Source organism: Berghia stephanieae, chromosome 14, assembly GCF_034508935.2.
Source record: "Berghia stephanieae isolate SIO BIC M18660-M18661 chromosome 14, UCSD_Bste_1.3, whole genome shotgun sequence".
In the NCBI taxonomy this organism is placed as follows: Eukaryota; Metazoa; Mollusca; class Gastropoda; order Nudibranchia; family Aeolidiidae; genus Berghia; species Berghia stephanieae.
Window position 1 is genome coordinate 7,873,099 of NC_088373.1, and position 12,952 is coordinate 7,886,050.

Sequence of the window (12,952 nt, forward strand, 5' to 3'; positions counted from 1 at the left end):
GAACTTGTAGCCAGGGCTGAGTTCGAATCGAGTCCTAGGTTGAAGATGTTGTTGAAGTTGGAGGATGTTGGAGCTAGAGATGTGGAGGAAAAGTCAGATGAAGAAGGAAGATTTCGTCCACTTCTTTTGAAGGATTCGAAGTGGGATGAAAGAAAGGATGAAGGAGACGTCATATTTTTGGGGTTAAGGTGGTCGTTTTGTAGAAGTGTGCCCTGAGGGTTGAGCTCGTTGGAGGATTGGTACGGGTTTTCATTATGGTCCGGTTTGAATGCTGAGCTGTAGTAAGATTGAGGTTTGAGACCTGTTTCAGACTGGGTTAGGTGATCGTTGGTATATCTAGCGATGTTGTTTATATACATCGACGTTATCATCGTTGTTTTTAGATACTTTGTTTGATGACAATGAAGATGATATTGATGATGTGGAGGATGAAGAGGAAGGTGAAGATGAGGAGTCCGCGTTGTATGTTTGATATTTGAATGGCAGATTGTTAAATTTGTTATAAGAGTTTCGATTGTCGAGGCTGTTATTATCATTAAATAAAGAAGATGATGAAGATGAAGATGACGACGATGATGATGATGAAAGGGATGATAAAACCGGTGATGACGATTGTCTATTAGTTGAAGATAACGAGGAAGATGAGTGTGACGGCAACGGTAATGATGAAGAGGATAACGACGATGAAGATGAAGACAATAAAGACGATGAGGAGGATGAGGATGAAGAGGATGATATAGATGCTGAGTGGTGATGGGGTGATGTTAACGACGACGACGACGATGACGACCGAGACGATAAGGATGGCGTTAACGACGACGACGACGACGAGCGTATAGATGATGACGTCAATGACTGTGCAGAACCAGAGACATTCTGTTCGTTTGGATGTTGAGAATGCTGTTGAAGCAATCGATGTTTTAGCGGGTTAAGGTTTCGATGCAGTCCTCTCACGGTCCCCCCTGGGCTCGGTGTGGCCGTAGTCGTCGGCAGCCTCGTCGCTGATATAGAAGATGGACGCAACGTCGCTGCTGCTTCAGCCAGGTCAGGATGGATTCTGGTATCGTAAGAAATCTGATCTTCCACACCACCACCACTACCACCCTTACCCTCTCCACCAACATCACTACCACCGCCAAGACCACCATAACGGTGGTGGTGGTAATTTTTGCTACCTCCACCACTACCACTACCACTACCCCCTTCCAATGAAGAAGAAGACAGCAAACCCTCCTCCTTCCCATTATCAAAATATTTCAAAAAGCTTCTTCCGAAATTTCGATGAGAATTTGAGCGAAAGTTTTTAATCAGCCCCATAGTTGCTCAGACCACACGGGCCCTGAGATGGCTGTTATCAATAATTTTTTTTGTATTCGAATCAAATATATTGAGAGTTACTCAATAATCTTATACATTTTACAACAGGGGATTTCATTTCGATCCGTACACCATCCATCTTTCTGAATGGTTGATTCTTAAATAAAGAGAACTAATAACCTGACAGAATACGTTTTGAGCAATTAGTGACAGTAACTAAATCCGAGGAGAACCAATTCAGTCAATATTAAAGTCAAACACAGTAGCTAAATGAGCCTCGCTGTCAAAAACTGTGAATCTATCCATAGATCATTGGCTGTATGATAATTTATTCATCATGACGAAACGATAAGAATGACTCAAAGTTCAATTCCCACGACTTATGATGATGCAGATAAGTAAAAAAGGTTAAAACGTAATTGGAGCTGAACGAGCCTTTATGTTAAAAACTGTGAATCTTTACATCGATCACTGGTAAAATAATAATTAATTTATGTATAATAAAACGGTCCAAAGATCAATAATTTCCATATGTTGATGACGTAGGTAAGCACAAAATGTAATATGGTTATTTTATAGCCAATTCGAATGAATTTATGGTTCCAATTTCGTTGATGGGTGCCGGTGGTATTTTAATCCAGTCTCAAATGCAAATTAAAAAAAGACTCTTGTCGGATGAAGCTGTGCAGATGGTTTATCGGGGGATTAAATTTTGTAATTTTATTTTGGCGGTTATCCCCCTTGATTTATGCCGTCCACGTAGTGGCTTGACACGATCCTGCTTCTCCCGTCTTCAGAAGAGGAAGATGGAATGTTCTGGAAAGAAAAGAAAAGAAAAGAAAAAAGATAAACAAAGGTTAACTCTCTCCTTACCACCTATTTGAAAATCGTCACATTTGTTACGATACAACCGTCACTTTTCTCACCTAGATTTCATTTCTTTTTGATATAGCTATTTAAAAAAAATGACATTCTGTAATAGAGCTCATATTATCGAACAATAATATTATGGATATAATGTGCTTGTTGCTTTTCTGTTTGAGTAAGATGTGACTGTTTTGTGTTGGGTTGGTGTGAAGTTTTGGGGAAAATTCTGAAAATGAGGAGAGGGTTAAACTGCGGCTATGTGGTCCTAGGGTATGGCACGCACTCTCTTTCGGTGGATAGGAAGGTCCTGGGTTCAAGCTTCAAGCCTCGCTCGGTGTATAGTTGAGTCCTTTAACAAAAAAGGGCTCTTTAATACTCACATTCTCTCATCGTACTCAGGTGTAAAATGAGTACCTGGCCGATAACAGCGTTGTCTTTGTCCGAAAAAAAAACTTGTAATATCGCCTAACAGGTTGCTGTTGGTGGTCAGGGACCCTTTGTAAAGCGCTTTGAGCACGTTTAGCGTATATTGTGCTATATAAAAGCTCACGTTTTTAAAGATGTTTTTTAAAACTCATTTTAAAATAGTAATTCGTTTTTATTGTCTTGTTGCTGTTGGTCAGAGACCGTTTGTAAAGCGTTTTGAGCACATTTATTTAGTGGAAAATGCTCTATATAAAAGCTCTATTTTTTGGTGTTTTCTGTTTTGTTTTTTTTTTTTTTTTCAAAAAAGCGTTCCGTGGTAGATAGAACTATTGTATTTCTCCACGGTATTAGACGCAATTTTCCATGTACCAGGACGGGAAATGACTCCACTAAAATGTCCTAATGGTCAAGACAGACAACTTGAGAGTTGACCCCGAAGGTCCTTCAGACTTGATTGAATGACCCCACCCCGACTGGTCATCTCGTGTCGCTCTTGACTTTCTTGTACCGCCAGATCAGATGTCGTCTCATTTCCCTGAAGGTCAAGGACGCCTTGGTCAGTGGGTGAAAACAAAAACAACGACAAAGACGACAACAACAACAACAAAATGTGATTGTTTGCCTCAAAGCGGTATCAAATCGGGATGGTTAAGATGTTGAAAATTGAATTTTTGACCAGAAATATCAGACTTATGTTCAGTTTGTATGTTTTATTGAGGAGAATGGATACCATATTTTAGGTCGTTAATGCCAACAATTTATATTTTTGACCAGTTTAACATTTCATTCGGCTTTTAAGCATTTGGTTCGTTCCGGACAACGACACCGCTGTTAACCGCCAGGTACTCATTTGACACCTGAGTTAACGGCGAGAGAATGTGAGTAAAGAGCCTTTTCCAAGGACTAAACTATGCGCCGAGCGCGAGGCTCGAACCCAGGACCTTCCGATCCGAAAGCGAGTGTCATACCACTAGACCACATAGCCGCACATCAGAATGGTATTATGAAGACACGACAATAAAGAAACTTTAATTAATCTGGATGGGATTGAAAGAACTTGAAAGCTTTTATATCGAGCTATATCCATTCAACGTGCTCAAAACGCTTTAGAAGAAGTGCCTAACTCACAGCAACACTTAACATGTAGGAAGAGACATGATGCCTGTTAAGCGATATTATTACACTCTTTCCGGACAGAAACAACGCTGTTAACGGAGGGGTACTTATTATGCATCTGGATACGGTGAGAAAATGTAAGTAAAGAGCCTTTTTCAAGGACTCAACTATATATGTGACCCTTCGCCTCAAAACGGTTTTATGTTGGAACGAACGAAATGCTTAAAAGCCGAATTATATGTTAAACTGGTCAAAGATATGAATTGTTGGCATTAGCACCCTAAAATATGGTATCCATTCTCCTCAATAAAACATACAAACTCAACACAAGTCTGATATTTCTGGCTATAAATTCAATTTTCAACATCTTAACCATCCCGACTTAATACGGTTTTGAGGCGAAGGGTCACATATCCGCTCAGATTGGGATTGGAACCAAGGACCTACAACAAGATCACACCATCATAGCCGCACGGAAGAAGCACATCCTCCACTATTTTGAGTTGGACTATATCGGACATCATAGAAAAGATTTAAAAAAAACCAAAAACAAACAAAACAACAACAACAATACCGTTACGGGGGTCAAGGTCACAGTTGTCAATTTAAAAGATTTAAAAAATTACCCTTTGTCCATATATTTTCAACTCTTTTTATAGATTCTATTTTTTCTTAGACAAATAAATAGATAAATACAATGAATTTTAAAAATTTCATTCGTGTGTAAATTGTGTTCCTATTCTTCCGCTGAAAAATGTTGTCTTTTAATTTTTAATTTTCTTTTATTAGTTTTCGGAAAAAATTGATGAAAATTTTTTTTCCACGTTTTTTTTAAAAATTTCCAGTAACTTATTTTTTTTTTTTTTTGTAGTGCTGTTGAGACCCACACTCAGTACAACATAAATAATACTTTCCAAACCCGTAAAAATGAATGAAAGCACTCTCCGGGGAGATAAATGGCGCTTTCCCCCTTTTCCGGGTTTGAAATCAAAAAAACTTTATTGAATCGTAACGAGATGCAAAATTTGAATTTTACATGAAAATATTTTTTTTTGTATCATTTTTTATGCGTGGGTGTCTCGTTTTTTTTTTTTATTTTTTTTTGTAGGATGATTTTTTAGTTTTAAGATGTATGTTTTGTATGTATGTATGTATGTATTTTGGGTTTAAAGGTGGGGAATGTATGTTTGTATGTTTTTTGTATTTGATGTAGTTGTATGTATGTAGTATTTTTGATGTATTTTTATGTATTTTGGGGATGTTGTAGGTATTATGTAGTTTATGTATGTAGGGATGTAGTATGTATGTTGATGTTTTTATGTATATGTTTATGTATGTAGTATGTTTGTATTACATCAACAAACTACTAATACATTTTCATACATAATAATTTAATTTAAAACCAAACAAAATAAAAAAATACATAAAACAAAATAATACAAAATTTTTAATTTCATAATATTTTAAATAAAATTTTAACCCCAACAAACACCCCTCAAAAACACATACTCTTACAACAACATCATACTCTACTTAAATAAAATAAAAACCCCAAAAAACTTTCATCATACATACAACATCAAAAAAAAAAAAAAAAAAAAAAACGAGAAAACCCAGCTAAATCATAAAAAAAAACAAACTATTTTTCTATTAAAAATTTTAAATTTTTTGCATTCGTTACGTTCAGATAAGTTTTTTTTGATTTCCCCGGAAGTGCAGAAAGCCCCATTTATCTCCGTGAGGTGTCTTCAGTTATTTTTACGGCGTTTGTAAGTATTATTGATGTTGTACTGAGATGTCGTGTCTGCCAGCGACAAAAATTATATCAAAATAAGTTTAAAAATTTAAAAAAAAAATTGGAAAACAATTTTTATCAATTTTCCTGAAAACTAAAAAAGAAAATTAAAAAATTAAAAGACAAATTTTTCGCGGAAGAATGGGGAAACAAATTTTCACCAATGAAAAATTTTAAATTCATTTATTTATTATTTTTTATCTAAGAAAAATAGAATCTATAAAAAGGTTAAAATTATGGAAAAGGGTTTTTTTAAAAACTTTTAAATTGAAACTGTGCCTTGACCCCCGTAACTTTGGGTTTTTTTGTTTTTGTTTGTTTTTGGTTTTTTTTTTTTTCTATGAGTCCATATAGCCCAACTCAAAATATGGGGGATTGTTTTTCCCCTGCGGGTTGTGGTGTGTTTTGTGTAGATCCTTGGTTCAATCCCAATTGGGGGTTTGTGCCCCCTTTCCCCCAAAAAACCCTTTAAGTCGGGGGGGGTTAAGAGTTTAAAATTAATTTATAGCCAAAATTTCAGACTTGGGGTTGAGTTTGTTGTTTTATTGAGGAGAAGGTCCATTTTTGGGGGGCTAATGCCAAAAATTTATATTTTGACCAGTTTAACAATAATTTGGGTTTTAAGCTTCTTTTTGTTCCCCAAAAAAACCCTTTTGAGCCCCTGGGTCACATATATAGTTGGCCCCCAAAAAAAAGGCTTTTCCTTACATTTCTCACCGTCTCAGATGCTAAAAAAGTCCCCCCCCGTTAACAGCGTTGTTTCTGCCGGAAAAAGAGTGTAATAATTGCTTAACAGGGATATTCTCTTTCCTACATTTTTAAATGTTGCTGTCAGTTGGGGGCCCCCCTTTTAAAGCTTTTGAGCACGTTGATGGATTAATCGTTTAAAAAACTTTCAAGTTCTTTAAAAACCCTCCAGTTAAAAATTTAATTTCTTTATTGTCGTGTCTTATTTAAACCATTTTGGTGTGCGGCTAGGGCTAGGGTAGCACTCGCTTTGGTCGGGAAAGGGCCGGGTTCGACCCCCCCCCGGCTCGGCGCATGTTGAGTCCCCCTTTGAAAAGGCCTTTATTCAATTCTCTCACCGACTAGGTAAAATGGTTTTCCTGGCGGTTAACGGGTGTCGTTGTCCGGAACAAAACCAAAAACTTAAAACCCCAATTAAATTTTAAAAGGTCAAAATATAAATTTTACATTAACGACCCAAAATATGGTATCCATTTTCTCAAAAAACATAAAAAACACAACTTTATATTTTTGGCTATAAATTCAATTTTAAAAATCTTAACCTCCGGTGATCCGTTTGAGGCAAACAACACATTTTTTTGTTGTTGTGTCGTCTTTGTGTTTTTTTTGTTTTTACCTCTGACCAAGGCGCCCCTTTCCTTAGGGAAATGAGACGACTCTGATCTGGCGGACAAAAAAGTCAAGAAGACCGAGATGCCGTCGGGGGGGGGGTTTCAATCAAGTTGAAGGCCCCCCCGGGGTCAACTCTCAAGTTGTCTGTCTTGACCATTAGGACTTTTTTTGTGGGTTTTCCCCCCTCCGGTACATGGAAGATTCGTCTAATACCGTGGGAAATAAAATAGTTCTATCTACAGGGAAAAAACCCCCTTTTATGAAAAAAAAAAAATACAAAAAAAAAGAAAAAACAAGAAAAAAAAGAGATTTTATATATAGAGGCATTACCACTAAATAAATGTGCCCAAAAGCTTTCAAACGGTTCTGCCAAAACGCAACAAGACAATAAAAACGAATTATTTTAAAAAATGATTTTAAAAAAACAACTTTTAAAACCGTGAGCTTTTATATAGAGCACATACTTTTTAAACGGCCAAAAGCGCTTTACAAAGGGTCCCTGCCCCCAACAGAACCTTTTGGCATTTTAAAAATTTTTTTTTTTTCGGACAAAGACAACGCAGTATCGGCCAGGTACTCATTTTACACCTGAGTACGATGAGAATTGTGAGTTTAAAGACCCTTTTTTTCAAGGACTAAACTATAACCAGCGAGGCTTGAAGCTTAACCCAGGACCTTTCCCTACCCCCAAAAAGAGGGGGCGTGCCATGCCTGGGGCCTATAGCCGCAGTTTAACCCCTCCCTTTTCAAAATTTTCCCCAAAACTTCAACCAACCCCCAAAAAAAACAGTCACATCTTACTCAAAAAAAAGCAACAAGCACTTTTTATCCATTTTTTTGTTCGTTTTAATAGAGCTTTTTAAAGAATGTATTTTTTTAAATAGCTTATAAAAAAAGAAAGAAATCTGGTGAAAAAAAGTGACGGTTTTCGTCAAATGTGACGATTTCAAATAGGGGGGTAAGGGAGAGTTAACCTTTGTTTATCTTTTTTTCTTCTCTTTTTTTTTTTTCCGAACTTTCCCTTTTTCCCCTTTGAAGACGGGAGAAACAGGTCGTGTCAAGCCAATACGTGGACGGCATAATCAAGGGGGAACCCCAAAAAAAAATTCAAAATTTAACCCCCCGATAAACCATCTGCACGCTTCACCGACAAGAGTTTTTTTTTAATTTGATTTCGAGGGATTAAATACCCCGGCACCCATAAACAAAATTTGGAAACCTAAATTCTTTCGAATTGGCTAAAAAATAAAAAATTACTTTTGTGCTTCCTCGTCATCTCATATGGGAATTGATCTTTGGACCGTTTTTTATACATAAATTATTTATTTTTTTTTCTGATGATGTAAAAAATTACAGTTTTTAAAAGAAAGGGCTGTTCAGCTCATTCTTTTAACCTTTTTACTTTTTACTCATCATAAGCGTGGGAATTTAATTTTAATCATTCTAATCTTTTGTTGTGAATAAATTTCATACAGTCAATGATCGATGGATGATTTTTCAGTTTTGACAGCGAGGCTCGTTTAGACTGGGGTTTGACTTTAATTTGACTGATTGGTTCTTCCCGGTTTTGTTCTGTCATTAATTTTCAAAACGTATTCTGTCAGGTTTTAGTTCTCTTTATTTAAGAATCAACCCTTTAGAAAGATGGAGGGTTCCGGGCGAAATAAACCCTGTTGTAAAATGTTAAGATATTGAGTAAAACCCAATTATTTGATTTGAATACAAAAAAAATATTTAACCCATCTCAGGGCCCCCCGTGGTCTGAGAAAATGGGGTGATTAAAAAACCCTTTGCTCAAATTCTCATCGAAATTTGGAAAAAAGCTTTTTGAAAAATTTTGTAAGGGGGGGGGGGGGGTTTTCTGTCTTTTCTTATTGGAAGGGGGATTTTGGTTTTTTTTGTGTGGTGGAGGTAGTAAAAAAATTACCCCCCACGTTATGGTGGTCTTTGGCCCCGGGGAGTGATGTTGGGGGGGGGGTAAGGGGGTAGTTGGGGGGGTTGGGGGGAAAATCGTTTCTTCGATACCAGAATCCCCGACCTGCTGAAGCAGCGCGACGTTTTGTCCTCTTTATACGGGGGAGGGCTCCCCCGTACGGCCCCCCCAGTCAGGGGGGCCGTGGAAGGGGTCGAAACCTTTACCCCCTCATCGATTTCTTCAACAGCATTTTCAAATAAACGAACAAAGTCTTGGTTTGCCTCATGAGCACATTTTTTTTGCCGTCGTGTCGCGCGTTAAGCCTCCCTTTTTCGCCCCCGGGTTCCGTCGGGCGCTGTTAAATCACCCCATACCCTCCAATTTTTATAAAACCCCTTATTATTCCCCATGTTTTATTGTTTTTTCATGGTTATCCCCCTTAATTTGTTGCCCTAATATTTGTTATTTTATAAAGCAATGTCCCCGGGTTTTATCATCCCTTCCATCATCATCGTCGTCATCTTCATCTTTTCATCTTTTTATTTAAAGATAATAAAACCCCCCAATGAAACCCCTTATAAAAATTTTTAAAAAATCGCCATTAAATTAAAATAAAGGTTATTTTTTTTTCATCCCCCCACCCTCTCAATTCTTTCAGTATCAAAAAAAGATTAAAAAAAGATATAACGCGATGTATTAACAAATGCTAGAAACCCAAAGATCAAAACCAACCCATCCCCAAACGGCTCAAACCTCAATCTTCTACGCCCGATTCAACCGGACCAAAGAAAAACCCACCAACCTCCAACACCCAACCCTCGGGGCCCCCTTTTACAAAACAAAAACCCCCTTTTAAACCCCCAAAAATATGACTTTTTCCTTCATCCTTTTTTTCACCCCCTTCAAACCCTTTTAAAAAAAAGGGGGACGAAATTTTCCCCTTTTTCTCTGATTTTTTTCCCCCACTCTCTACCCAACATCCTCCAACTTCAAAAAACTTTTTAACCCTGGCTCGATTCGAATCCCCTGGCACAAGTTAAAACCCAAAACGCTAAAATTTTCCTAACCCCACCGGGCAAAAACCTCCCCGAATTCAGGGAAATTTTTTTTGAAAAATTTTTAAAATTTTCCCCGCATCGGGCGATTTTTTTGGGGAAAAGCGGGGAATATCTTGCCCCAAAAAAGAAAAAACCCCAAAAAAAAAAAAAATGCAAAAAAAAACCCTTAAAGGGATTTCCCGACGAGACAGCAACAAAAGGCGGCTCTTGTCGGGGCCCCAAAGAAAACGGGGGGCCTTTCTTTGTCATTTTCCCCCCTTTTTACTGTTTTTGGAAATTTCTAGTCTTTTTGAGGTCTTAAGAAAAGCCCTCTCAAGACGGTTACTAATTATTTCATTGTTCTTTTTTCTGTTGCGGTTTTTAAAGGTGGTGTAGTCGTGACCCCTTGCCGTCTATTGGAGGTAAAAATTTTTCTTTCTTTTATATAATCTTCTTCTAATTTTTTTGGGACATGAGAAAATGCTGATATTTTTTGGCCAAAAGTATAAAAATGTTACAGTGAATAACCCCAATTTTTGGGGGTAAAAAGGGTTTTTTAAATGAGTATTGCCGAGTTTATTTTGAAGGTAAAAATTTTTTCCCAAAAGAAATTTTTGTATAAATTTTTTAAAACCCCCCTTTTTTTACACTTCGGTATTTCCCCCTTTCTAGTGCAATTTTTTTCACCCCCCTCAAAAAAGGGAGGGGGGGGGGGGGGGGGGGGGATATGTCGATGGTTTCTTGTAAAATAAATTTTTTTTTTTAAAGGGCAAAAAAAATTAAACTTCCCCAAAAGCCCCAAAAAGGTTTTTTAGATTTTTTTCCAAGATGAGGGTCATTTTAATTTTTAAAGGGGCAGTGTTCTGACCAAAGTTTAACCCCCCCCCCCCCCCTCTCTCTCTCCCCTTCTCTCTTCTCTCTCTCCTTCCCTTTCCTCCTCGGAGGGGAGGAGGGGGGAGGAGGGGGGCCCGTTTAAAATTTTTTTCCCCAGAGAAAGAAATTGAGGGTTAAAAAAAATTTAAAATTCATTGTTTGGGAATTCCCCTTTCCGACAAAAAACGATTGACGTTTTTTGGCCACTCGCGTGCAAATTTGCGGGTTGCTTGGAACGAAAATTTTTAGGGGGTTTGTTTTTAATTATTTTTTTTGGGAAAGGAAAAAGTATTGACTTAAAAAATTTGGGGGAAATGGAAAAAAGGGCCCCCCAAAGATAGCGGGGGGAAAAAAATTAAAAAGAATGAAAAAAACGGGGCCCGGTGAAAAATGATGCTTTAAAAAGGGGGGGGCGGGGGGGGGATTTTATGGAAACCCCTGAAAAAGGGGAAAAAGGGTGAAAGAAAAAAGAAATAAGAAAGGAGGGAGCCCCAAGGAATACTTCCAAACCCCCCCTTTTTTTCCCCCCCCCTTCCCCCTTCCCCCCCTTCCCCCCCCCTTTTCCCCCTTTTTCCCTTTTCCCTTTTTTCCCCCCCCCTTTTTCCCCCCCTTTTTTTCCCTTCCCTTTTCCCTTTTTCTTCTTTTTCTTTTTTTCCTTCCCTTCTTCTTTTTTCTTCTTTTCTTTTCTTTTCCCCTTCTTTTTTTTCTTTTCTTCTTTTTTCTTTTTCCCTTTCCCCCTTTTTCTTCTTTCTTTCTTCTTTTTTCTTCTTTTTCTCCTTCCCTTTCTTCTTTTTTTCCTTTTTTTTCCTTTTCCCCCCCCTTTTCCCCCTTTTTTTTTCTTCTTCTTTTTTCTTCTTCTTTTCCCTTTTTCTTCTTTTCCCTTTTTCCTTCCTTCTTTTCTTCTTTTCCCCTTCTTTTTTCCCTTTTCTTCTTCTTCTTCTTCTTTTCTTTCTTTTCTTTTTTTTCTTCTTCTTTTTTTCTTTTTCCCTTTTTTCTTCTTTTTTTTTTCTTCTTCTTTTTTTCTTTTTTTCTTCTTCTTTTTTTTTTTCTTTTTTTTTTTTTCCCCCTCTTTTCCCTTCTTTTTTTCCCCTTTTTTTGGTTTTTTTTTTTTCCCCCCCCCCCTTTTCCCCCCTCCTCCCCCCCCCCCCCCCCCCCCCCTCCTCCCCCTCCTCCTCACCCCTCCTCCTTACTCTTTAAAAAAAAAACAAAAACACCTCCCCCAAACCCCAATCATTTTTCCTTACCCCAAATTTTTTTTTAAAATCTTTGTGATAACGCCATCTATTTTTTTCCCCCCCCCCACTTTAATCTGCTGTTTTTCCTCCTCCCTTTCGAGTCCCCTTTTATTCCGAGGTCATCATCTAGGGAAAATTACCGGAACGGCCCCCAATTCAGGGAGCATCAAAAAAAGCCAAAAATAGAGAGGGCCCAACTAGTTTTTTTTGTGTCTCATGGACACGCCCAAAAACCCCCCCAAAAACCCCAAAAACCCAAGATGAATTTTGCTTTTTTGATGATTTTTTTTGTTTTTTTTTTTAAAACCCCAATCCAATTTTCAAGTGCCCCATCTAAAAAAATCTGACGTATGTATAAAGTTTTTAAAAGGCGTAAACCCCAAAAAAGAAATAAAAAAGATGGAATAAAAACAGATCAAAAAAAAAAAACCCAATACCAAAAGGGAAAAGTTTGGCCCTAAAAAAACCCTTTTTTTGCGGATGGTAAAAAATTTTTTGAAAATGGGGTATTCCCCTTTATTTAAAGGGTCAATTTAAAAAAATTTTAAAAAAATTTTTCTTGTCTAAATGTTTAAAATCTCCCTTTTTTTTGTGCATCTTGGGGAAAAAAAAAGTTTAAATTTTTATTTTTGATTTTTTTTAAGCTAAAGTCAATTTTAAAAAAGTATAAAAATTTTTGGAAAAGTTGCTGGTCCTTTCCCCAAAAAATCTGACCAAAAATTCATGAAAAATCCCCCCATTTTTCAAAAAAAAATTTAAAAATCTCGGGTTGGCATTTTCCCTTTAGAAAAAAATTTTTTTAAAAAAGCAAACCCCAAAAATTTTTACCTTCCGACTGATTATGTTTTTTTACGGGACAAAAATTTTTCATTGCATTTCTCGATGATTCGTTTTGACCGCTAACATGAGTGACCTCGGGGCTATTTTGGCCCCGCTACTAGTAGGGGTAAGGGGAGGGAATTTTCTAATTGGGAAAAAACCCCGACCAAACCAAAATTTAAAAAAGATCACC

General features: G+C 37.3%; 1 protein-coding gene across 1 annotated transcript in view; it reads right to left on the bottom strand.

The window, feature by feature from the left end:
- Positions 1-174: 174 nt before the first annotated feature.
- The window catches only part of LOC144959737 (uncharacterized), a 575,502-nt gene continuing 562,724 nt past the window's right edge, over positions 175-12,952 (bottom strand). Inside the window, exon 8 of the mRNA XM_078892433.1 lies at positions 175-2,133. Coding sequence (XP_078748559.1) covers positions 337-1,317 — 981 coding nt within the window. The 5' untranslated portion in view covers positions 1,318-2,133 and the 3' untranslated portion in view covers positions 175-336. The remainder of the gene's footprint in view (positions 2,134-12,952) is intronic.